Source organism: Populus nigra, chromosome 2 (assembly GCF_951802175.1).
Source record: "Populus nigra chromosome 2, ddPopNigr1.1, whole genome shotgun sequence".
Lineage (NCBI taxonomy): Eukaryota > Viridiplantae > Streptophyta > Magnoliopsida > Malpighiales > Salicaceae > Populus > Populus nigra.
Genome location: NC_084853.1, coordinates 46782696 through 46807677, shown reverse-complemented (window position 1 = coordinate 46807677; position 24982 = coordinate 46782696). Strand labels below are relative to the sequence as shown.

Genomic DNA, 24982 nt, shown 5'->3' with positions numbered 1-24982 from the left:
TGTTGCCATGAGGTCTATACTGTCAAGCGCACCGATCGATTTGTCAACAAATTCGAAGGCATTGACTGAAACATTGACCGCAATTTGTCTCCAAACGTGAAGGCTTAAACAAGGTGCAGCAAAGACCTTTCCGAACCGGCGGGCAAATGTAACGCACTCAAAGTCTCCGATCCAAAGCACTCCATCCTCATCGATCAGGTCTTGGATCCTCCAACCTCGACTGACACACGTAGTTCCTTTGTAGTCTCTGGCCCAGATTGAGAGAGTTTAATGCATTGATTCGGTTGTTTTATGAGTCAACGAGCCTTTCATCGGTCAATAAATTTAATATATTTTCAAGTGATTAATATTTAAATAAATAATATTTTTAAAAATAATCACTATAACAATATAAAATATTATATAAGTCTATCATGCATTTTATTTTTCAATTATTAAAAAAAAGAGACTTGAGTGGAAAGAGGAAACACACCACAGTACCTCATCAACTATCCTATATTTTGATGCAAGAAAACTTTCTCCTATCAAGATACTACCAGAAACACGTGCTGGGAAGTTTCCTCCTAAAAAATACTCCTAGGTTGTGTGATGATGATTTGTAATGTTAAATGATTTTTTTTTCTTTTTTTCAAAATAGCCATTTTTTAGAATTTTATTCAGATTTATTAAACCAACCTTAACAAGGCAAATGGATTGGGAGGGTTATTCCATTTTTTTAAAATAAATATATTAAAATAAAATTGTTTTTAATAAAAAAAAAACAGCAATTCTTTTATCGAGATTGAACTGGGTCACATGTAAATTCGGGTTTTATAACTATCATTTTTTCAAAACATTTTTTTTTTTTAATTTTGAAGGGGACAAAAGGGGAAAAAAGGAAGCTAAAATGCAACTTATAAATCGCACTGCACTAACCCGTTCTAGCCCTTATATTTCCACGCCAAAAATCGTCCTCTTCATTCGAAAAACAAAACCTTCTCTCACCACTCCGCAACGAGTGCCATGGCGGTCACAGACCTCTTTGCAGGGGAGATAGCCACCGAACTCCTCAAATTGCTATTTTCAATATCAAGAAAATCCTGCCCGTGCAAATCAAGTGCAGAATCTTTAATGGCAAGCGTAAACGAACTCATGCCTATAATTCAAGAGATCAAGTACTCCGGTGTTGAACTCCCTTCCAACCGCCAATTCCAACTCGACAGTCTCTCTCGCACTCTCACTGAAGGCCTTGAGCTCTCCCGCAAAGTCTTAGCTTCAAACCGCTGGAACGTCTACAAAAACCTTCAGCTAGCAAGAAAGATGGAAAAGATGGAAAAGAAAATATCCACGTTTATCAACGGACCTTTACAGACACATATATTAGCTGACGTGCATCACATGAGGTTTGAAACTACAGAGAGGTTCGATAAGTTGGACTGGTCAGCCAAGAGGCTAGAGGAGAGGATAGGGAACTTGAAGATCGGGTTGGGAGGTGGTGGTGGTGGTGTTGGTGGCTGGATGGACGAAGCGGTGAAGAGAGTGGAGGAGGAGAGGAAGTGGGATGGTAGTTTTGGGCAAAATTTTTATCTGGGGTTGGGGATTGAAGAAGGGAAGAGGAAGGTGAAAGAAATGGTTTTTGAGAGAGAGATTTTCAATGTTGTTGGAATTTGTGGGATTGGTGGGTCAGGCAAAACTACTTTGGCTAATGAAATTTGTAGAGATGATCAAGTTAGACGTAAGTTTTCAAGATTGTTTCTTTTCTTTACTATATATGTGTGTGTGCCTTTCTCTCTGCCATCTGCTTAATTCAACTTCAAAGAAAGGATACGTTCTTCTTTTTTTGAAATTTATTTGCTTTAGATTCGTTTGCTACTGGCCCAAGGAATTGGTGTTTAGCATATGATCGTTCTTCTATTTTAGACGAGAGAGCTTTTGATTGACTCTCTTGATCTTGATTTCTTTCAGGTCACTTTGAGAACAGGATTTTGTTCTTGACAGTATCACAGTCTCCGAACGTGGAGCAATTGAGGGCGAAAATTTTGGGGTTTATTACAGGGGCTGATGGAATGGGTGGTATGGGCAATGATTTGGTCCAAAAATGGAATTTTCAATTTGAATGGAGAATTGGAGCCCCAGCGTTGATTGTTCTTGATGATGTGTGGTCACTCAAGGTGCTTGAGCAGCTCATTTATAAAGTTGCTGGATGTAAAACACTTGTGGTTTCGCGTTTCAAATTCCAGACAGTTTTTGATGCTACTTACAATGTCGAATTGTTGAGAGGAGATGAAGCAATCTCCTTGTTTTGCCACTCTGCTTTTGGAAAGACATCTATTCCACTTGCTGCTGATTCAAATTTGGTCAAGCAGGTAACTTTCAACTCACTGTTCTCCATTGGTTACAAAGTTGAGATTGAGTGATGGATTTCGAAATTGAGTGGTTGGTTACTTTCTTTGCCAATACTAATGATCATGTGTTTGCTAGATCGTTGATGAGTGTAAAGGCCTGCCCTTGGCTCTCAAAGTGATTGGAGCTTCGCTAAGGGACCAACCTGAAATGTATTGGGCAAGTGCAAAAAAGAGGCTGTCAAGAGGTGAACCTATTTGTGAGTCTCATGAAAGCAAGTTGCATGATAGGATGGCCATTAGTACCCAGTTCTTATCTAAAAAGGTCAGGGAATGTTTCTTGGATTTGGGATCCTTCCCTGAAGATAAGAAGATCCCTCTTGATGTTCTCATCAATGTGTGGGTCGAGATACACGACCTTGATGATGAAGAAGCATTTGCAATTCTTGTTGAGCTATCTGACAAGAATCTTCTCACCCTGGTGAGGGATGCACGGTATGTTAATAAAGCCAAGTAACTACATTGATCTTATTTAAGAAGGCATGATCCTTCTTTCTTAACCCTTTGATTGGCTAATTTGCAGAGCTGGAGACAAGTATAGCAGCTACTATGAGATTTGTGTGGTGCAACATGATGTGTTGCGGGACCTTGCTATTCATTTGAGCTCGTGTGGAGATGTAAATGGGTGCAAGCGATTACTTATGCCAAGAAGAGAAGCGCAGCTTCCAAAAGAATGGGAGAGAAATGCGGATAGACCATTCAATGCTCAAATTGTTTCAATTCATACTGGTATCTTCATTGCTTTTCTGTTTGCTTTGCATTATATAAGGCGATTAACCCATGCAATATAGTGAGATTATAGTCTTAATTTCATTTTTCCAATGCCTACTTTTTCTTGATTCTGTTAAATAGGTGAAATGAATGAAATGGATTGGTTCCGCATGGATTTTCCCAAGGCTGAAGTGCTCATCCTGAACTTCTCAGCAAATGAGTTCTTATTGCCTCCTTTCATTGATGACATGCCAAAGCTCAGGGCATTGGTAATGATAAATTACAGTACAAGCAACGCAATCGTTGGCAACTTCTCCGTTTTTTCTAATTTAGCTAATTTGAAGAGCCTTTGGCTTGAGAAAGTATCCCTTGCTCGATTAACTGAATTTACTGTCCCTTTAAAAAAATTACGAAAAATATCTCTAATCCTGTGCAAGATAAACAACAGCCTTGATGATTCTGTCATAGACTTATCCCACATATTCCCTTGTCTCTTAGAGCTTACAATCGATCACTGTGAAGATTTAATCCAGTTGCCCTCCAGCATTTCTAGGTTGCAATCACTCAAGAGTCTGAGTATCACCAATTGCCACAACCTAGAGAAACTGCCTCCCAATCTGGGCAACTTAAAATCTCTACAAATTCTAAGGCTGTATGCTTGTCCAACCCTGAAAATGCTTCCCCCAAGTATATCTGACCTAGTTTGCTTGAAGTTCTTAGACATCTCTCAATGTGTCAATTTGAAAGCTCTTCCAGAAGGGATTGGTAAGCTATCAAGGTTGGAGAAGATTGACATGAGAGAGTGCTCACTGATGAAGCTGCCATATTCTGTTGCATCATTAGAGTCTTTACGTGTAGTAATCTGCGATGAAGATGTTTCTTGTTTATGGATGGATTTGAAGAAGGTTAATCTTGATGTCCAAGTTGCCGAGAAATGCTTCAGTCTGGACTGGCTTGATGATTGTTAATTAATTGTAACTCATGCCTAATGTATATAGCTCTTTCAAGTAAAACTGAGCAGCATAGCTTCTTATTTTCCTTTTCTTTTCTTTACTCTAAATCTTTCTTCGTCCCGCATCACTTGTCTATGATATATAAATTTGTCTCCTCTTTTCCTGTGAAAACATCTGTTCATGATTTGGGTTATGAAAGCTTTGCACAAACATTGACCACTATTTCTTAGTTAGAAAACGTCTGCCATTTCAACCAATCTGCAATCAAGGAGTGCAGGAGCCCGGAAAACGAAGAAAACGCTTGTCCCGGGCTGCTGCTGAGGGGCATAAAACATAATTCCAAGTCCATTTTGTTTCGTTAGCTAGCATCTGGGACCTGCAGGTCTAGTTGGATACTTGGATTTGTCCTGCGATTTAGAAAACGCGGGAAGAGGTAGATTGCTAGATAGTTGAATGCCGCGTGGACCCCATGAAAGATTCGTAATCCGTCACTCTCAATGTTAGCTCGGCACTTGAATGGTAAACATCTACTTCAGTCAATCTCTTGACTTCTGTGCAACGTACCTTCCCAGAACTTTACCTGGTGGTGGAAGCTTTTAGTTTAAAATGACAGAAAGCCCTTTCTTTCTTATAAAGAAATCTTGAAATAATTGAATATGTGACCAGCTGGGAACCCCTCTCTCTCACGTGTAATTGTTAGATCTGATTCGGAATTTGACCCAGTTAAGAGCTTAGATTGCCGCCGGCGGTCCAACAAAGAGGCGAAGTAGTCGTCTCTTTCTTTCCCTTACGAAAGACACGCTTCTTCAGCTTGGCTGGATTTGAAAATAATATTATTTTAAGATATACTTTGGTTGTAGTTATTTTTTGAAAATAATTTTTTATTTAGAAAGATATTAAAAAAATTTTATTTATTTTTTAAAATTTATTATTAATATTAATACATTAAAGCAATTCAAAAATAAAATAAATAATTTTAAAAAATAATAATCCCAACATCTAATGAAAAGTTAGTTCAACTAAAACCAAAAACAGGGTTTTAGTGGGTTTTTTTTTTAAAATCACAAATAATATGATTTTACAAAAAGAAAGTAAAATATATATTTTTTAAAGTCTACTCAACTCGCATTTAATTAATTAAGCCAATAAAAAAAACCCTCAAACCGAGTTTCAAGTTTCACTAAGTAGATCAGTTGGAATTTAATAATTATGATTAATATTAAACTACTAAAATTTTCAGTGAAAGGATGAAGGTCACCAGAAGCCCACTTTGTTTGGTCCGCAAGAATTAGAAGGTTAAATTTTCGTCGTGTTAGGCAAACCAGGAAGAATTGCATGGAGATCAGTATCCTCCAATTAATGGCACGTCCACCTTCCACGTCTCAGTTTTGATTAAATCAAGAACTCCACTGCTTCCTGCTTGTAATTGTGATTATGTAATTTTTTATTTAAAAATATATTAAAATAATATTTTTTATTTTTTAAAAATATTTTTAATATCAACAAATCACAATGACATGAAATATAAAAAAAATATAAATTTTAATTGAAAAACAATTATTTTTTTTAAAATATAAAAAACAGGGCCCCATTCAGGCCACAGACTTTCCATTGAAGGTGATTCGAGTCCCCTCCCATCCAACTTCACTAGTAAATAAAATGCCACATAATTGGACTAAAAACCTCGAATTGCCTTCCATTGATACGAGGATCTGCTCCAAATGATACACGTGAGGATGAGATGGAGATGATACCATTCGGACAAAGAGACAAGAGAAACTATAGACAGATGCTCAAGAAGGCACCTGTGATCATGGCCGGGGATGAGAGGATTTTATATTAATAATAAAGAAAGAAAATCTGACGATCATCATATGGAGTATCGGTACAATTCAATATGGTTTATATGCAGTTAGTTCTCTTCATTCGTGGGGGGTCTTAAATCTACAAGAAAAATTGCTTCTGCATTCTGCTCAGAGGGACTTGTTGATTTCACAATGCGCTTCCTGTGGTTAGCAGCCTGAGACAGTAACAAAACCTTGTAGTATTGAGACCAACGGAGATGAGTCAAGAAGACGGCTAACCTGCCAACGTAACAAAACGGAAAACTACAAATCGATGGCTAATGGTTACAGTTCTTTGGAGCGACGTATAGGGCTCATCATCATAGATATTAAAATGGAATTTGCTCACAGTATATCTAATTAATATACAAGGGGGTCGAGTTTTTTTTCAAAGATATCTGGTGGGCATCCACTCATTCATCCTGATAGGCATGCTGTAGTACTCGTCGCTTCTACTATCACCCTTCCTGTTCTGGAAAGGCTTCCACCATGGAATTCCTCGGTCGTTGGCGTTCTTCTTTGCTTCCAATAGGTTATCAAGCAATGTCCCAACAATCATTGCTACCGTTGGAGGTGATGAGAAAACTGTATTCAATATGTCATTGAACTGCAGAATAAAAAAGTATACATGTTATTCAGCCAGTATGAGTGGAAGTCATAAAGCTGATCATCCTTTATGACCCTCATTCATCAAGTCCAAAAGCATCCGCCAAACATATATATTCCTCATTGCATATTGGTATAAAAGGTTTTTTTTTTACGATTTAACATTAAAATACTATATGGTGGTAGTGGATGAACAACACAGAGGAGTCATATGATGCCCAAAAAATGCAGGAAACCAATAGGATAAGGCTTGTGGAGTTATAATGCGACTCACCCATCCACCATCTGCTCTAACTGGTCCATGTCCATCCCCAGTGGTGTTGCTGACAAAATACTGTGGTATCGATATCCCAAGGAACAAAGCCAGACCCAAAACATAATGGTTTCTCATGGAATTATTGTTTGAAAACTGTATAAATGAAATCCCAATTGCAGCTGCAGGAAAGGAAAACGAGAACAAATCACACTCCTCGAACAGATAACATGTGATTACAACAAAATAAAATTTCAAAACCTACAAAATCACTCACCAACGATGCCATATAGCACACAGTATGCGGCAGCAAATATTGCCAGAGGAATAGACGCGAACAAGGCACCAAATTTCCCTGAAAGATGCAATGTACCGCAATAAAAATGAATTTGGACCTTGTGCAATTTTCAAACGGGACTTATGAAGGATATTGACGACATACCAAAGATTGAGAAAAAAAACATGAAAGCAGTTGAAACCTGCACCACTCTTCGGCTCCCTATGTGTGTAAGTCCAAGAAGCCCAACATTTTCGCTGCAATATCATTTCATCAATCAATGAAACAGGCCTCTGCATTTTAATAGTGATCATAAAACACTGGCATTTTCCCCTTGTAATCACCCTCCACTCTACAGAGGATTAAGACTTTTTTTCCCCAAAAACACACAATCCCCCTATGTGAAGCTGATATATGTGAGAAAAGCTTAACTCTAAAGCGGTTAGCCTGAAAAGATTATGAATATCAAAGCACCAATGAAGAAAGCGTTGCCACCCATAGATTCAGCATTTGAGATAAGATTAAATATGCTAAGCAAACTATAGAAGAAAGAAGTGTGTAATCCAGGCAAGGCCATTTTACTCGTATCTCACTTCCAGGATTTGTTTCTTTAAGAGGAAAATGCACTATAAACAAATTGCCAGCGACTCTCATCTGTAACCTCAGATGCTTGGGTTCTACCGGAAGAGTAAAATAAAGAAAAGTAAAACGCTTAAATTCCAACGGAGCTCATGACTTGTCCATTTAATGGCAAACTTTTCCTACTGGTCTATTAAATGAGGACGGGCTCTTGGTCAGAATGTGATCAGCTATTCCTACTGTGCTGTGTAAAATATCTGTGGTAGATGCAGGAAGGAGTTGCACTGGCAAATCCTTCACATAGCAGCTGAGACTGCAGTACCTCAAATATCAGATAATTAAGCATAGAATAGCAGCAGCAAGTAGAAGGGAAAAAAAAAACGCAATCCCTTACACAGATGCAGTGATGCCAACAGCAGCACCAAAAATCCCATTAAGCAGCAAGCCAACACCCTGTATTTAAAAACAACAACCGTTAGGTGTTGATGCCTTGCTTTAAAAGGTGTGTGTGTGTGTGTCTGGGGAGAGCGAGAGAGAGAGAGAGAGGAAGGCATAGCTCTCAGAGACTTGACCTGTAGACCAATACTTCGGCTCAGAACATGAGCTGGGGGGCTCGTAGCACCTGCAAGCCGTGCAGCAGCAAAAAACGTTCCAGTTGACTACATCAAAGTAGATGGACTGGTTAGGAAAATAAATACTTAAACAGGAAATTTCCCACTTCCATCAAAGAAATAGAGAGGTCAGAAACCATATTCATATTCATAATCATAAATAAAATTAGGAAATTCACATCAAAGGCCCTGTAAGTTAATTAAAACCTCACAAAGTGCTTCCAGAATAAGTGGAAGACAAAAAAGGTATTTCTGAAATGGTGAACAAACCTCTGCAGATGAAACAAGTGCTGCTCCAATCATCCCGAAGACATGACTTGCTCTAAATTTAGGTGCACCCCATTGAAACGGGTATGGGACTCTAACCCTAAAAAAAATGCAAACAAATGATTCTCAATTAACAGGGTACTTTAACTCTTCCTTTTCTGAAAAAATTATGAACTCTACCAAACCTACAAAGATAAATAATCCAAAACCAATACCATGGAGAAGATGATACAAGATATGATCGGTCTGTGCGGCAACTCTGTTTAGTTTGATACCCCACATTGTTGTAAGCACCAGCAACAGTGAGGATAGCAGCGAAAGCCCAAATAATACCAACGCAGATGAGTAAGCCAAACATCTCAAGTACAGGATGGACACTGGAATATTGGAAACGCTTCAAATACTGCGGCAAACATCAGGCTTTATGATCTTCATACCAGGTGGATTCCATATAATTAACTTAAACATTCTGAAGAAGGTATATTACCTGACAAATGACTAGCAGAATCAGCATAGGCAGGCCAATCTCAACACAGTTGGCAAGCTGTATAGAACATAAGAAAATCATTTGTTATAATCAATCTATCACTTTCACCAACCAGTATTCTTCATTTCATTAAGTGAACTTACCAGTGGAAAGCCCCTCATAAACAGACCAAGACCCACAACACAAACCACAGGTACAATAGTAATGGGACTAAAGAACCTGGGAACATCAAAACAAAGAAGGAAAAATATCACAAAACAATATAATAAAGAGAACCTGCCGAGTTTCTATACTAGAACTCGAGCTGCTGCTACTGAACGACAAAATTGTAAGCAAGAAGATAAGTAGAACGAATTCTAACACAAGATTATTATCAAGTTACCTTGTTAAAGTACCCCATCCTTTGCTATACCCGAGAATGATGTTGACGAAGGAAGACACAATCAGTGATCCTTGTATAGTTCTCATAATGTCTACAAATCTCTGCAATCGACCACATCATTGCGACCGGGGAAAAAAATGGTGATCGAGGAAATATTAGAATAAATCATGATTGCAGCTAAAAACAAACTAGTCAACAGACTAATTAAGTAAGCTTAACAATTATTACATCATGGTCTTTTGAGAAAGTTTCATCATTGTAATCTCTGATGATTGATAAAACTGGCAGTACAAAAGCATAGGAAGGTCCCATCACTGTGGGAAGCCGTGTTCCAATCATTGTCTGAAGCAGTGTATTGATTCCTGACATGAACACCAACGTTTGAATCACACGGGCAGCATCACCCTGTTCACGGTAACACCAGAACCAGATTAAAAGATAAGCACCTGCCAATTGGTCTATAAATCATCAAAAAAATTCAGACGTTAGATAAAACGTACAGGGTCGCCGCCCATTTGAGTCACAAGAGTACGTGTAATCAAGACCGTAGTTCCAAGCATCACAATGTAGTGTTGGAAAGCCAGCAGACATGTCTGATCTGTGGTTAATTACAAGAATCAGACACTTGATTTCATTGGTAAATATAGTTCAAAAATAATTCTGAATACTAGCTGTTAAATCAACATATGTTATTAATAACAGGAAGACCACCAGGATTTAGATATAAAAATAATTAAAACTTTCAGAAATTTAAAAGAGAATCAGAACCAAAGGTAAGAGATAGATGGTGGCGTGCATAAACTATAAATTTTATTTTAACAAAAAAACTGACCATAGCAACTTTTTCTCAGAATTGAATAATCAAAATTTGAATAACAAAAAAAAAAGCTAAAAGAATTTTATATATATATATATATATATATATCACAAAAAGGAAAAAAGATAAGAGAACATATGAATCACAAAAAGGTAAAAAGATAAGAGAACTAACACCAAGGGGGATTGGACTGGATGCAGTACTGGAGCTGGTGGAGTTGCTCAGCCGGAGCCCAAGAGGGACCTTTTGAAAAAGCAAGTGATGATGGAGGTGGTGCTGCTGCTGCTTGTGGTGGTGGTGGCTGCTGGTGGGTGTGAGCTGTTTCTCCCATCTTTTTTGTCGCTTACTCTTCACTCTATCTCTTGCTCAGGTTGCTGTTAACTGATCACAACCAGGCCTTACAACACCATAATATATTTTAGTAGCTGTAAACGAAATATGACAAGAAGAAAAGAAAGATTTAGCGACCTTCCAAGAAAAGAAAATGAATAGATTAGCAGAAGCAGCAAAACGAAAACTATATTTAGGATTAAGCAGTTAGATAAAGATCCATTAAAAAGAAGAATACGAAGGAGATTGAGAACGAGAAAATTATTAAAATTTGGAACTTAGGATTACGTTAAGATTGTCGCCGTCCAAGGTGCATCTATGCCATCTAAGCACTGAGACATAACATAACATAACATATGTCGACGTATGAGCAGAGCACGTACGTGTGGACCCTTCTCTGCATTCTTCGAGGATCGAGATGCTTTCTTTCTACCTTGTTAAGTTCTGACAATCTTCCTGTCTTATCACTCAACTATCTTCTAACGAGCCTATGATAGGCAAAAGAAAAAATCTAGGCAGTTTTTATATGTATATATATCATAGCAATAAGATACTGAGAGGGCGAAAGTTGCATGTAGAATGATAGGTATTCTTGTTTTATAATTTTTTTTTTAAAAATTATTTTAATATTAACATATTAAAACCATTTAAAATAATAATAAAATTATTATTTTTTTAAAAAATATAGTTAAACAACAAAAACAAATACTTTCTTACAGTCAACAAAAACTCACATGAAAAACATAAAGAAAGAAAGAAAGACAATCACTAATTTTGGAAGATATTTTTCCATCCATAGAGTACTGTCATGTAAGTAAATATCTTAAATCCGGTTAATGACATGAACTTTCATGTAATTGGACCGTCCAGTCAAAGCTGCCTTTGAGTTTGGTGTCATTTAAGGTTCATTTTTCTAATTAATCTTCATTTTTCTTTTTGGTTATAGACTTTGCTGGTTTATTATTTTGCGTCTCCTAGCTTGGAACAAAAAAAAATTAAATATAAAAAAATAATATTTATACCATTTATAATTTTTTGATATTGTTATGAAACTCGATATAATAAATTTAATTTTTTAACTCTAACTTTTAAATTAAATTATATTGGAGTTGTTCTGACATATCATTCAAATTATTACTGTTTTAAATTTTAAATAACATCGTTGTAGAACTCTTCTCATTGAACAGAATTCTCTACACCATGATACATTTTTTTTGTTTTTAAAGTCGATGCCAATCAATTATTTTCTTTTTCCTTGTTGTTTTCATGCTAGTTTATCTCTCATCTCTTTAGTTGAGGAACTAAAAAATAAAAAAATAATTATAAATTAAAATAAAAATTGTTATTGATGTGTAGGAACCATATATTCTCTCTGTATGTTACATATTTGTACTCTATAGATAAAATGTATGGTTGAAAAAAAAAGTTTGAAAATATAAATAAAAGCACTCAGTTCACTATTTATATAAAAAAAGCACGCCATTTAGTAGTTGTTTTGTTATTTAATATCTTAATCAGTACCATTAATTTTCTTTTTTAATTCTCCTTTGGTTCTTAAACTTGTATTGAATATAGAAAACTCAATTTAGAGTTTTTTTATGGTTTTTTTTTAGAGTTTTTTTTATTGGTTTTTAAATAAAAATATAAACAATACAACTTTTACACACACACACACACACACACAAAAGCACTTTTAACAATGTAGGTAATTAAAATTATTTTTTCTTACATATATTTTCATTTTTAGTCTGTCTCATAAATCTAATTTTTACTGTGAATATAATATAATGTTTTTTAGTTAACAATATATTTTTTTATGATAATTTTTAATTTGAATGAAATAAAATCAATTTTTTTATATTTAGAATACCTTGAATATAATGTAATTAAATGCCTATTATAAGCTATGGTTTTTATTTTTTATGAAAAATAATTTTAATTTCCATGTGTTGTTTTAGAAAAAAAAAATCATGTTTTTCTAAATTCATGACTATCAGAAATATATTTTTGAACATTTCTTCCCATTAGACAGCATACTCCTAGGCATATACTCTCTTTTTCTCACAGTAAATTAGACCCTAATTAAAACAGTAGAAATTCAACTTTTTAAACCAACTTGGTCCAAAAGCTAGGTTTTCATATGGTCCATTGAAGTTTTTTGTTTGGTGGTAGTACGATACATGATCCAAACCAAGTTCCATTAGTCAATGTACTACAATAAGTTTTTCCTTGCTCACATGCCTTCAAGATTGTTTTTGTTCACTCTACCGTCTAAGGTTGTTTTTGTCATGAAATTTAGAGGTGAATATTTTTAGTTTGATTTGATTTTTATTTGTAAAAATATTTAAATTAAAAAACTTTAAAATATATATAAAAAAATTAAAACGAAACCAAAACCAGTTCAAACTGATTGGTTTCGGTTCGATTTGATTATTTTATATTAAAAACTGAAACCCAACCGACCGGTTTTGATTTTGTTCGGTCCGGTCTTGGTGCCAGTTCGGTTATTTTATATTATAAACCAAAAACTATATTGTTTTTTTGGATTTTCTAATGGACTTGATTTCGGTTTGGTTTTTTATTTTTTAGTTATGTTCGGTTTCGGTTTCACCTGAAACTAAAACCGAACCGAACCAAATATTTTTTTAAATATTCTAATTAGATTAATTTGTTTTTTTTCATAATTCGGTTTTTTAAGTTTTTTTCTGGTTTTTTTAGTTTAATTATTTTTTCAGTTTTTTTACTCATTCTATTTATATTTAATCTGTTTGTCAAAATATTTATTATATAAAAAACATTAAATTAAAGTTTTTGAAATATTCTTAATAAAAAAACACTGTTAAAAAACAGATACATACAGTATACCATCGTGCACAAATAAAGTCATGCCGTATTTGTAAAGAAACCATGCTTTGTTCACACACATCTTGATTGTTCCCCGACGATATCATCGATTTCACCGAGCAAGTAAGTCTCACAATTACTCGATTGTATAACTTGCAAGACAATCCTGTAATTCTTGTCTTGTTAACGTGTCAAATCATGCCTTCAATAATTACTCGCCAATCAAGCACCAAGAACGGGGACGATTGAGGGTTTTTTTCTCCGATGGTGGCCGGTTCTTCATCGAGTCACATCCAATACCAGAAAGAAAAAGAAAAAGGAAAACTAAGACGGGACAAGCTTATCTGAAACACACACCCACACATCATGTCAAACTCTTTTTTTCTTACCCGTAGTGTTGTGACAATCATGCTGCGCCCCACAGACTAAGCTTCTTGCCCTAATCATGTTGCTCGCCGCGCCAAATTTTCTTCATGTGGTATTGATAAGAATGGACACACCATGGCTACATTGAAAATAATAAAGTTTGAGATATTATTTTAAGAAAACATTATTTTCTATTGGAAAACTACTATTTTTTTTAAGTTGAAATAATTAAATAAAAAAAATTATTCCACATCAGAAAAACATAATTTTCTTTCCGTGAATATATATTAATTACTGTTTTCCCTTTTAATCTTCCTTCTAATATTAAAATCTATTAATTTAATGTCTCTTATATTATAACCCTTTTTTTTCAATAAAAGATAAAATTTTCTCTAACCACCTAATATACAAGCTATACTTATATATAAATATTTGTGTTGCCGAAAGATACATACATACATACATACATACATACATACATATATATATATATATAAGTTTTCTATTACACGTTAGAAAAATAAGATATTTATGAAGTGTTTATGTTATATCAGTGAGTATAGCAAAAACAGGCTTTAAGGTGTGGACATCATAATATTTAAGGTATTAATTGCTCCACTATATTTATTGTAGGGTTAAAATAATATATCTTAGAATATATCAAAACCTTAAACTTAAAATCAAGGAAAGAAGAAGATTACGTAATATTCAAAAGATAACTCTTTATTTAAATTGATATAATTGAACAACTTGCAGGAGATATCTTGCATAATCAATTAATTCTGAAAATTAACTAATTCAAAACATAAAAAAACTATTTATGTACATAATGCAAAGTTCCCAATGGTAAGTGTCATTATATATATATTAATTATGGTTTTTTTTTAATATTCATTCTAATATCAAAATCTATTAATTTGAAGTCCCTCGTATTATAACCTCTTACCTTTTTAATAAAAAGTAAAATTCTTTTTAACTATTTAATGTACAACCTGTACTTATATAAAAAAATTTGGGCTTGCGCGTATAAGCTTGTGCCAAGCCAAATAAATCTTTGCGTTGCCTTTACGCGCGAGACAATGAATATACTTCTTTAATTTTTGTTATAATATTTTGTTTTTGATTAACCATAATTTATTAGACTCTTCAAATCAATTTTGTAGCAGCACTCAGCGCAGCTGCATGAATCAACTCTTTAACAGCTCTTTTAAAACCATTGTAACTGCTGTGTTTAATTCCTTAACTGCTCCTTTTAAAACCATTGTAAAAGCTGCCTTACCCGAGGCCAAGAAAAATTGCTCCTTTTTCTCGAACTACTTACCTTGCACTCTTGCAGACTATGAGATTCAAGAAAACAAAATATATTTATTCTCTGGAACTTGCTGGATTTTTTGCTTTATTTTGTTCTTGCTGTTTTTTTTTTAATGGAGGATAACCTTGTGTGAATAAATATCCTTAAGAATAATATTTATGCACGCCTCATATTTTGTGCTGTGTTCTGTTTAATATCTTTCTACCATACTATATCTATTCCCCGAAGAGTATAATTGTCGAACATTTCCCCCGAGGTCAATTTGGTTCTTCATGATCCCTGACTTATGGTTGTGGAAAAACTTTTTTTTTTAAAAAAAAATTAAAATAATATTATTTTTTATTTTTATTTAAAATAATATAATTTCATTATTTTTTTTAAAAAAATAAAAACTTGGATTTGCATATTAATTCGCGATTCAACCTACTTGATAAAACCCCAGATCATGTTGTATAACCGTGCATTTCCCCCACTTGAAAAGATTGGTTCCTGCCTTCTTGGTGCTTACTATATATATATAGGCATTTTTAACAGAAAAAATATATTTAAAAAACATTTTTTAAACACTAAAACAAACATACAGCAGTGCATAAGATCTGAATCTAATTTTCACCAGAACAATTTAAGAGAAAATAAGACTGGTGATGTGCCCTCTTTTCTTTCCACCGTCACCTTCGATGGTATTGATATCTTTGAAGCAATGATTCATATGATCGAAGAAGCAAAAGACGTGCCTTGAATTTGGATCAGAAACATGTGCCTCGGAATTGAAATTGAAGTGCTAGTCAACTCAGACCTGTGAAAATAGAGGAAGGGCAACGTGACATAACATTTTTGCAGGCGACCCAAGCATATTTCAAGCTATGCAAACAAAAGCTTATGATTTTCTGAGTTGAAGAGAAAAATGACATGCAATTGTAGATTTTAGCAATTCAACCTTTTCTCCTTTATTTTAATCTAAAAGTTTTTTTTCTTTTCAAAATCCATTTATTTAACCTTTTAGCCTCGTGACTCATGAGCTTTACCATGATTTTACCACATTTTACTCTCAATTTAACTTATCTTATATCCTACCTAGGTTATAACTTATCAAACTTTGCAAAAATAGAGAAGAAAAACCGTATGAGGAAGTCTTAGGACCTTGAGACCATCAAAGGCGTGGCCTAATTGCTTAATTCTCCTTAGTAATCATAAAATGGCATATAAAATGATCAATTCTAATTAATAAATAAAAACACAATCATTAAACACAGTTAAGCTCAACGGGTCGATTTAGAACTTGATTGATATTATTGTTGACCCGAGTTAGATTTAAAAATAATATGATTTAAAATGTAGCATCATCAACTTCTGATTCATCAGACTTTATCTAGTAATCAATCTAAGAAATTCTGAAATGATTTGAATAAGGGATGCTTATGCTTGTTGCTATTTTATATTACAATTAATTACCATATCGTATTAATTGGTCATAATATATATGTACACTAGCTAATTACGATCCCGAAACTAACAAGCCATGTAATTTTTTTCCCTCAAAAGGAACCCCTATCATTGGAAGGCACAAGGCCTAGGAGGTACAAAAGGAGGACACAAAACCCAACTAACAATATAAGCTTATCAAAAAGCTAAAAGAAAAGCAAACATTAACTAGCCCATCAACACATATTAGCCCGGTCCAAGGCTATGGAAGTCGATGGACCCCTCGTGCTCTCTCTATGTATGCAAACATGAAAAACAATTTTTAAGTTGATAATTAGGGTTAAATTTCATTTTATATACGAGTTTAGTCATTTCTTTCCAAATCTTTTATATATATAAATTATCCCTATGAGCTGATTAGCTTTTATTTTATTCATTGTGAAAAAAAAACTTTATTGATAAATGAAAGAAATGTTAAAAAATAATTTTTGATTCCAAACAAATTACCTTATACTTCAAGGTATAGTTTCTAAATCTGAATGTTGGAGCAAGTTCTATGTCATATGTGGGGGAGTTTTTTTTATAAAAAAATTAACAAATTTTATCCGAGTCATACTGAATCAATTATCCTTTTATTTTTTTACCTAATATAAGCTCCAGATTATATAGAGGTCACATGTTGATCTACCGGTTCAGGTATACAAATATAAAATCAAATTAACCTTATAATTATTTAAAAACAGGGAAATAAGAAAAAAAAAACAGAAAAACTTTTTTTGTTGCTTTCACAAACTTCGATTTTTTAAATTATTAATATAAGAACATAAACGAAACACAGCTTGCTGTCGTGTTAAAATTTTAGCAAATTAAGACGAGTAGCATGCAAAACGACAACCACTGCCTTCAAACCATCCCCTTGTTTGAAACTTTCCCAGGGGCCGTCTCTTTTCTGCTGCTGCCCCCTGTTTCTTCCTTGAACCCATCCCATGCCACCCCTGTATTCTGTTTTTATATGTGTGTGTATGTGTGTATAGTGCTCGAATATCGGTTCGCTTACATTCTATATACATAGAGATTAGCAAATATTTAAGAGCGAAGAGATGGATACAGTGCTTCAGGGATTGTTAGGGAGAGTGGTTCGCCAGTGCTACGCCGTGTTGTGCTTGGGGGCAATTCTTGTTTCTTTGGCCATAGCCCATTCTACTCGTGATGTGAAGCCGAATGATCATAGAGAACGCACTACTCGACGTCTAACTGCCATGCAAGGTCCTTCAATTAGTCCCAGGCGGCGCAGCTGCTCTTGAATGATATGTTTTGTTTTAGGTTTTGGTTTTGGTTTCATTTCAAGGAGAGAATCTCATCTTTGTAAGAATATCTGCTTCTGGGTTCAGAAATAGGAGAAGTTAGAAAAATTAAGGGAGGTAATTGCTCCCCTTCTCCACAACGCAGCTTCGCCCCTGGTTTTGCTTGTGTATCTGTTTTACTTCTCTGCTTCTTCCTGTCAACTCAGCAAGATTTTGAATTGAAGAAGAAAACTTTCTACTAAGCAATTTTCTGAACTTCAATGGAACTTACATTAACGAGTTGCATCTTAGCAAGCTAACCAAACTCCAAATCATAGCAACATCGATCAGCTGTTCATCCTTTTGTTAAGTTTTTTAATCAAATGCAGGATTTTTAAATTCCATTTACTTGATCTTATGCACATGAGCTTTATAAGGTTTTTGGCGCATCGATCTTACTGTCAACCAAACTAGCTCGCATGCCTTGGTACATGTATGTCTGAATATGTATAAATGACTGAATACATGTAAAACTCCACCTAAAAAAACAATCTGTTATTGAAAATAAAGAAAATAAAAACAAAAATGAGTTACAGTACCTGTCAGTTAGCTTGATGTACTTAAACGCGCTGCAGAAATCTGCCTGCGGTGGCTCGAGCACTTGGGCAAAATCAGCAACGTCGTTGCAGCCCTGTTCTTTATAGTGGTGAACAGGAATGAATGGTCAGAGCTACAAAGTCTATCTTGGTAGGGAAAGCCATCTGCCACAGCAGCTAAACTGCATTTACTTAGATAAAGGATTAATGGAGCAAGCTTGGGACTTTAATATTGCGACGTGACAACAACGCCTCCGTAGGTTGAATCTGCAGCCCAGAAGGCCAGAACCTCAGCTAACGGATCCATATAAAAACACTCATACCCAAGCCTTTCTAGACCATCTAACGGATCCATAAATGATTTCATTCTATCAATTTCACCTCCATTCAAAACGATAATCTAATCCATAGTTTCTGATTCCGTTTGCATGACTCGAAGACAAGAGTTTAACAATGCAAGTAAAGCTCACATCTTTTGTTTTCGTGGCTGCAAGCAAAAGATGAATCCAAACATAACATATTAATCTGCCATATCCATACAATCTATTATTGAGAAAAAGACCCCCCTCAAAGCAAAACAGTAGAGGACACAATCCTGCATCAAACCACTACAGGAAAGGCCAAACACATTACAATAACCAGCCACAAGTAAATTAAAGTTATATTTGTTAGGCTTTGATCCACATACACACGAGTTCTCCAGTATGGAAGATTAATTGGCCTGTGAGGGGTCGAGGACGTGGCCTACGAACATTACCACTCCAGTCATGTCTTCTCTGATGAGGAAAAGGAATGGGTGGTCAGCAACAAAGTCTATCTTAGTGGGAATATCAATACCTCTCAATGCTATAACACCAGCAGAAGCAGCTGCAGCTTCTGTGCCTTCTTCATTCACTTCAATAAATGATTTATGGAATATGCTTGAAACACACAGGCCCTGCCCTGCAGAAGAGTCTACCATCTCAGTCAAGTCTGCTTCATTAGAGAAAGGCGACACCAATCCTAGTCCCTTTAGAGCGTTGGAAGCTTCAAACCCAAAGGAAATCTTGAACCTTGGAATCCTAAAGTCATCCACTTTTACTTGTTTTGGTGGAAGGTGGCGATCTAAGAATCCAGATTCAGAAGCCATTTTCTCAACCAAAGCTTGCAGCCCATCTTTAGCATCTGGAAGGTAGAAGTACATAGAGAACTTGCGTTTATCTTCACCTTGTTTATAAGGAAGAGCTAAGACTTTAAAACCATCAAAGTCACATACAAATTGCTTCTTCTTGCTAGTCATAAACGGCACACGAACCGAGCCCCCGTTCAACAGGTAGAAATCATCATCTTTTGTGGTTGATGCATCAAACTTCTCATTCCAAGCTCCTTTGAAATAGAGTGCATTTGTTAAGATGAGCCTTGTCGTTCTGTCAACTGACCCAGAAGGCAGAACCTCTTTGATAAGGCCATTGGTCTCATTTTCAGCCCAAGTGTTAACTTCACTGGTCACTTCAACAGCCTTCACCACCACCACAAACATCAACATTAAGGCTATTAGCATCTACTTGGAACATCAATAACTAGTACGAAACAGAGCACAGCATCATTAGACCTACCTAAGGAATCAGTCCAGGAATTTTGAAAACATTAATACACATGGCTCACTCCTACTGATAAATTACAATTACTTAAAGATTACATGAAAATAATCGATTTATCCTTTCAAGTTCCTAACAACAAAATTATTGCAATTTGTAAAGCTGAAAAAAAATGGGTTATTAGAAAGTAATCGTGTACCTTGGTTTGGAAATCAACTTGATTAGTCGCAGCCTTATAGGTGCTGCCCACAACCTGTTTGAAAGAAGGCTTAAGAGAGAGTGAGTTATCCACCCAAACGCCATTGGCGAACTTCAATTGTGGCCCACCACTGGCGCTCCCGTCGGTGAGAACAACCGCCAATAACTGAGAGGAGAAGGAGTTGAGGTGATCGCTGGACTTGGACTTGAGGAAGGAGAGCAACTGCTCAAGTGTGCTGCCCTTGGACCCGGAGGCGATGAGACTGAGCAGCACCTCAATTGACAGCGGCGAGAACACCAAGTTGGAGTTGTTGGATTCGGTTAAGAGGATTTGCTTGGAGAGACTCAATGCCACGTCGGTTTGGTTCCCGATCGATTCACGGAGATCCATTGGGTTTGGCTGTGTTACTTGTGTGTGTGGAATTGAGCGTTGCAGGGTGAAAAAAGTACAGTTCTTGTAATCTCTCTCTCCTCAGTTCAACGAAGGATGGCTCGTTACTTTCTAATTAAGAAAACTGTTAAATGCTAGCTTTTCAAAGTCAAGCAAATTACAAATCCGAGGACGGTGGTGGATTCTTCTGCTCTCTTTATAAGAGCCACAACACGTGTCTTCATCGAGCGACGACGTTTTTTAACAACTCATATATCTATAGTTACTGAACTCGATTTACTCGGGAAATCCATGATTCCAGCTTGTTAAGCTGGATTTTATGTTGAACTTACAGATGAAATATTCGACTTAGTTCATTCAATTAAATTTTCTAGTAATTCGATTGAACTAAGTTAAATCCATCAGGATTCACTTTCGCATGATCTTAATTACAGAATGTGCCAGATTTTTCAGCGCCGAAGACATCTTAAATTAAAAGCAAATAGTTGATTGCCGAATTTCATCAAGATAAGATAAACATCCTCTGTCCAAGGTGCCATTCAGGTCAATATTCACTCTCAACTGCTTTGTCTCATTAGTATGGACAAACTTTTAGAGTAAAGAGCATAGATATTTATCTCCGGATAGATCTTATAGAGTTGACGGATAGATATTATAGAGTTGACAGATTCATGAAAAAAAGCATCAACCTTTTCTCTCATAATTTTTCAAGGTTACAATAGATTATTTTAGTGAAGTAATATGAAAAAAAGCTGATCCGTAAAATCCATAAGTTAAAAAAAAAACACATAGCAAATGTATTATGAGAAAATAACAAGTCAGCACCCCGGTGAAGGCAAGGCACCATGGCAAAGGCAAAATACAACAATGTAATAAACAGCAATGCTTGTTATGGTTTTACGCGAGTTTTACTGTGATGAAGATTTAACAACCGTGCAAGGGACTGAACACTTGGCCAATGAAGAGAATCACCTCAGATCGACTTGTCTTCTCTGATCAGGAAAAAGAAACGAGTGATTAGCTACAAAGTCCCATCTTATCAACGAAAGCCGTCTTCTGAAAGACAGCAGCAGCAGAAGCAGCCGTAACTTCTGTGCTGCCTTCATTTATTTACTTCCATGAAGGATTTATGGTATATGCTCGAAACGTAAAGGTTCCCACCCCTGGAATCATCATCTCTGCCAAATCTGCCTCACCAGAGAAAAGCAACAACAACTCTAATCCCTTTAGAGCTTTAAAAGCTTCAAAACCAAAGAAAATCTTAAACTTTGGAATCCTTAACTCTCAACACAAAATGTTACACTCCTAGTTGTTATAGAATATCATAATCATTCAAAAGATAAAAGGCCATGGTGTTTAGTAGTTGATAAATCAAAATTCTCAATCCAAGCTCCTTTGAAATGGAGGGCATTTGTTAGCACAAGCCTTGTGGTATTGTCAACCGATCCAGAAGGAAGGACCTCCATAACAATGCCATTAGTCTCCTTTGCAGCCCACTTATTCATTTGTGTTGGCACTTCAACAGCCTTTATCACCACCATCAACACGAAGGCTGTTGGCATCAACTGATAACATCAGTAGTAAACGACTAATGAATGAATAAAAATTTCTGTGTTATAGCATCCCCATCTTATAATCATTCAGGCTTCCCTATTGAATTTCCAGATTTCATAATTAACAGAGGATTATTATAAGTTCCATTAACAACAAAAATGTAACACAAGATTTATCAATAAACTGATCGAGTAAGGGAGCTGAGCTGAGATTTTGACATGGACTCGAGGAAGGAGGGTAACTGGTCGAGTGTGAAGGCCTTGGACCCGGAAACGATGAGGCTGAGCAACATGCCTTTATGATACGACCCATTTATCATTGCACAGATGGCCTATATAGATTTCCAGGCCTTCTTCTTGTGTTCGCATGTTTTAAAGTCCAAATGCGGCACCTGTTTTGTTTTGTTGTTTCCTTCTACGGTGAGCCCTATGCCAATAATCCAATTTGAAGATTATAGTGTCCATCTTGGGCTCCAAATTTTCGATGACACTTTTGCCTGCTGATTATGGAATTAAGGTCGACTTTGTGGTAATGGTAGTATTTATTTTTTAAAATGTTTTTATTTAAAAATATATTTAAAAAATTATATTTTTTATATTTGTGCCTCAAAACAACTCAAAAATATAAAAAAATAATTTGAAGCAAAATAAATTTAAAATTTTTAAAAACTCTGATTAAAACGATATTCCAAATACCTTCTGATATGCATTATCGTGATTAAATTTATTAAGATAACTTGATAGACAACAAACTAAATTAGATTATGATATTTAATTTTTTATTAATCTAACATTGAAACATGAAATTAAAAAAAAATTAATTAAAAAAGATAAAAAAAAAATCTGAGTTAACCAGGTTAATCCACTGTAAATAAAATTATGATGTTGAGATAATTTTATAAAAATTATATTAAAATAAATTATAAAATTTAATATTAAATAATAAAATTAAAATAAAATAATTCGCTTGAATGATTTGCGAGGACGGAAGAATTCCCCTCCCCTAGTGTTGTTATAATAATATTTAGTATTTTTTTAATTTTAATTTAAAAGAAAGTTTGAGATTTTATGATAATTGCGGGCCCATCCACCAAAAACTCGAATACCGTGTAGTAATAATAATAATAATAATAATAATAAACAAAAGATACCAGCACACTCAATTAAATTATAGTAGCTCGACATTCATATTAAAAAAATAATAAGAGTGTTGTATTTCAAAGTTTATTTTGTAGAAAAGGTTTGTCTCCACTCTATGGCTGCTTTCAACGTGATAAACGACACTCGAGTCAAAGAACTCTTTGGCTACCCCACAAACAGTTTTGATTCTGACTTCGCACTGCTGTGCCTGTGTGAGCAAGTTGTCGAAAGGTAATCTATATAATACTGTCCGTTACAAATCGAATTATTTTATTTGCCTTCAACCACCTCCTCGAATGAATTCTGCCGAGAGACTAATCTTACCGCCTCTCGGGATAGACCATACTCCCTGTTAAATCTTTGATTCATATTTTTTTTGTCGTTTTAGTAACTTCTACTTTTCAAAGAGCGCTCATCTTATATTTTTTAAGGTATTTTTTTAATGTTGATATTAAAAATAAAATAAAAACATATCTTTTTTTTTAATTAAAAAGCATTTTTTAAAAATAACATGCATCACATATCAAATACAAAATTATATTATCACTAAACTACTAATTAAACCTGCTGTCATCACAATCTCACAAGTAAGGAATCCTCCTTTGATTAATCTATCCTTAAGATGACAAACTATGTCAAGGCTGTCGAGGGAAGATATACCGCTGCATAAGAGACCAAATAGAACTTGAAACCTTGTACATCACATGTTTTCTACTACAGTTTAAGGATTGGAACAAGAACAAGAACCAAATGCCAAAACTTCATTTTCATGGAAATGTTATGTTTCTTCCTAAAGCCTCACACAACTTCACACGAAACATATTAAATCCTTGAGTCTCTGTCTCATTCAAATTCAGAAACATTGACCAAAATATAATTATATGAAGATGCTCTGTTGTCAAATGCGAGTAGTTTTATTATGATCAAGTGGTTGATTTTCGTTGTTGTTATTCACAAAGTCTTCTGCTCGTGAGCCTCGATCTCTCTCTTTCTTTTGGCTGGAGCCCAAAATGTATCGAATCCTTTTTTCAAGTTTTATGTAACGAGTTAACTGTTTTTAAAAGATTAAAAAAAAGAATTGATATTTATAACTTTTTTTTTTAAATAGCTCTAAATTATTGGGAATTTTTTTAATTTATTAAATTCAATAATTTTTAAAATTATTTTGAAATAACTTAAAACAATCTAATTAGGTGATAAACTAATTAAAACTAAAAACAAATTAAAATTTTAAAATCTAAATAGAAAACACATTCAAAAATAAAGAAAAGTCAACTAGCTAGTAAATTTTGCAAGGAATTGAGTCGGTAAAATAGATTCATAAAATTTCAGCTTGATTGAGTAATTGAATTAAAAATTATATCTATTATAGAATTTATTTGACATGTCTGTAATTTTTATTAGATTTAAATTTATTAATATACATCATCCTATTCACTTTTAAAAACTATAAATTTGATAATGGATGAATTGCATTACAATTAATTATTTGAAAATCATCGAATCAGATATTCAATTCTGGTGATCAATGTTTGATATATATATTTCCATGACAACATTAAGATATATAGACCCCACTAATCAATAAATCTGGCTCAAATACATCAATGATTATGACAATGTATAAGAAGGTGATCAATGCATTCTTTAGAAACCAAATATAAAAGACAGTTAATATCTCTTGCTTCGAAAACACCCTTTATGATCAAGACTCCTAGTGTCGATTTTTCCAAGAATGTTCATCCAACATAAGATTTCAACCTTGGAAGGACCCAATCCTTTACATATATTAGAATTAGATT

At 34.7% G+C, this 24982-nt stretch overlaps 3 protein-coding genes across 4 annotated transcripts; 1 reads left to right on the top strand and 2 right to left on the bottom strand.

Moving 5' to 3' along the window:
- The first annotated feature begins 915 nt into the window (after positions 1-915).
- On the top strand, positions 916-4131 carry LOC133682827 (probable disease resistance protein At4g33300). The gene is made up of 5 exons (XM_062106358.1): positions 916-1714; positions 1945-2345; positions 2461-2816; positions 2905-3110; positions 3234-4131. Exons 1-5 carry the CDS (start codon positions 1003-1005, stop codon positions 4058-4060), a joined length of 2502 nt encoding a protein of 833 aa, XP_061962342.1. The 5' UTR covers positions 916-1002; the 3' UTR covers positions 4061-4131.
- Positions 4132-5859: 1728 nt separating this feature from the next.
- LOC133682731 (nucleobase-ascorbate transporter 3-like) lies at positions 5860-10966 on the bottom strand. Of its 2 annotated transcripts, XM_062106231.1 has the most exons (15): positions 10787-10966; positions 10343-10593; positions 9852-9949; positions 9580-9756; positions 9352-9452; positions 9113-9188; positions 8970-9026; positions 8698-8885; positions 8486-8582; positions 8177-8263; positions 7999-8057; positions 7191-7282; positions 7026-7103; positions 6770-6930; positions 5860-6496 (listed from the first exon to the last, which is right to left on the bottom strand). In XM_062106231.1, the coding sequence occupies exons 2-15, from the start codon at positions 10497-10499 to the stop codon at positions 6278-6280; spliced, it is 1647 nt and encodes a 548-aa protein (XP_061962215.1). In that variant the 5' UTR covers positions 10500-10593; positions 10787-10966; the 3' UTR covers positions 5860-6277. The 2 variants fall into 2 exon arrangements, with proteins under 2 accessions (XP_061962215.1, XP_061962214.1); XM_062106230.1 differs by lacking the exon at positions 10787-10966 and having other exon boundaries at positions 10343-10739.
- Positions 10967-18822: 7856 nt separating this feature from the next.
- LOC133682715 (serpin-ZX-like) lies at positions 18823-20666 on the bottom strand. The gene is made up of 2 exons (XM_062106203.1): positions 20098-20666; positions 18823-19819 (listed from the first exon to the last, which is right to left on the bottom strand). The coding sequence occupies exons 1-2, from the start codon at positions 20485-20487 to the stop codon at positions 19034-19036; spliced, it is 1176 nt and encodes a 391-aa protein (XP_061962187.1). The 5' UTR covers positions 20488-20666; the 3' UTR covers positions 18823-19033.
- Between the last annotated feature and the right edge of the window lie 4316 nt (positions 20667-24982).

Excerpts from the sequence above, each read along its gene's own strand:
- LOC133682827 (XM_062106358.1), top strand. The coding sequence starts at position 1,003 with ATGGCGGTCACAGACCTCTTTGCAGGGGAGATAGCCACCGAACTCCTC. Across the intron at positions 2,346-2,460 it reads ATTCAAATTTGGTCAAGCAG|ATCGTTGATGAGTGTAAAGG; the intron begins GTAACTTTCAAC and ends TGTGTTTGCTAG. Across the intron at positions 3,111-3,233 it reads AATTGTTTCAATTCATACTG|GTGAAATGAATGAAATGGAT; the intron begins GTATCTTCATTG and ends TCTGTTAAATAG.
- LOC133682731 (XM_062106231.1), bottom strand. The coding sequence starts at position 10,499 with ATGGGAGAAACAGCTCACACCCACCAGCAGCCACCACCACCACAAGCA. Across the intron at positions 8,058-8,176 it reads GCCGAAGTATTGGTCTACAG|GGTGTTGGCTTGCTGCTTAA; the intron begins GTCAAGTCTCTG and ends TTTTAAATACAG. Across the intron at positions 7,104-7,190 it reads GTTTTTTTTCTCAATCTTTG|GGAAATTTGGTGCCTTGTTC; the intron begins GTATGTCGTCAA and ends TGCATCTTTCAG.
- LOC133682715 (XM_062106203.1), bottom strand. The coding sequence starts at position 20,487 with ATGGATCTCCGTGAATCGATCGGGAACCAAACCGACGTGGCATTGAGT. Across the intron at positions 19,820-20,097 it reads AAGTTGATTTCCAAACCAAG|GCTGTTGAAGTGACCAGTGA; the intron begins GTACACGATTAC and ends GTGGTGGTGAAG.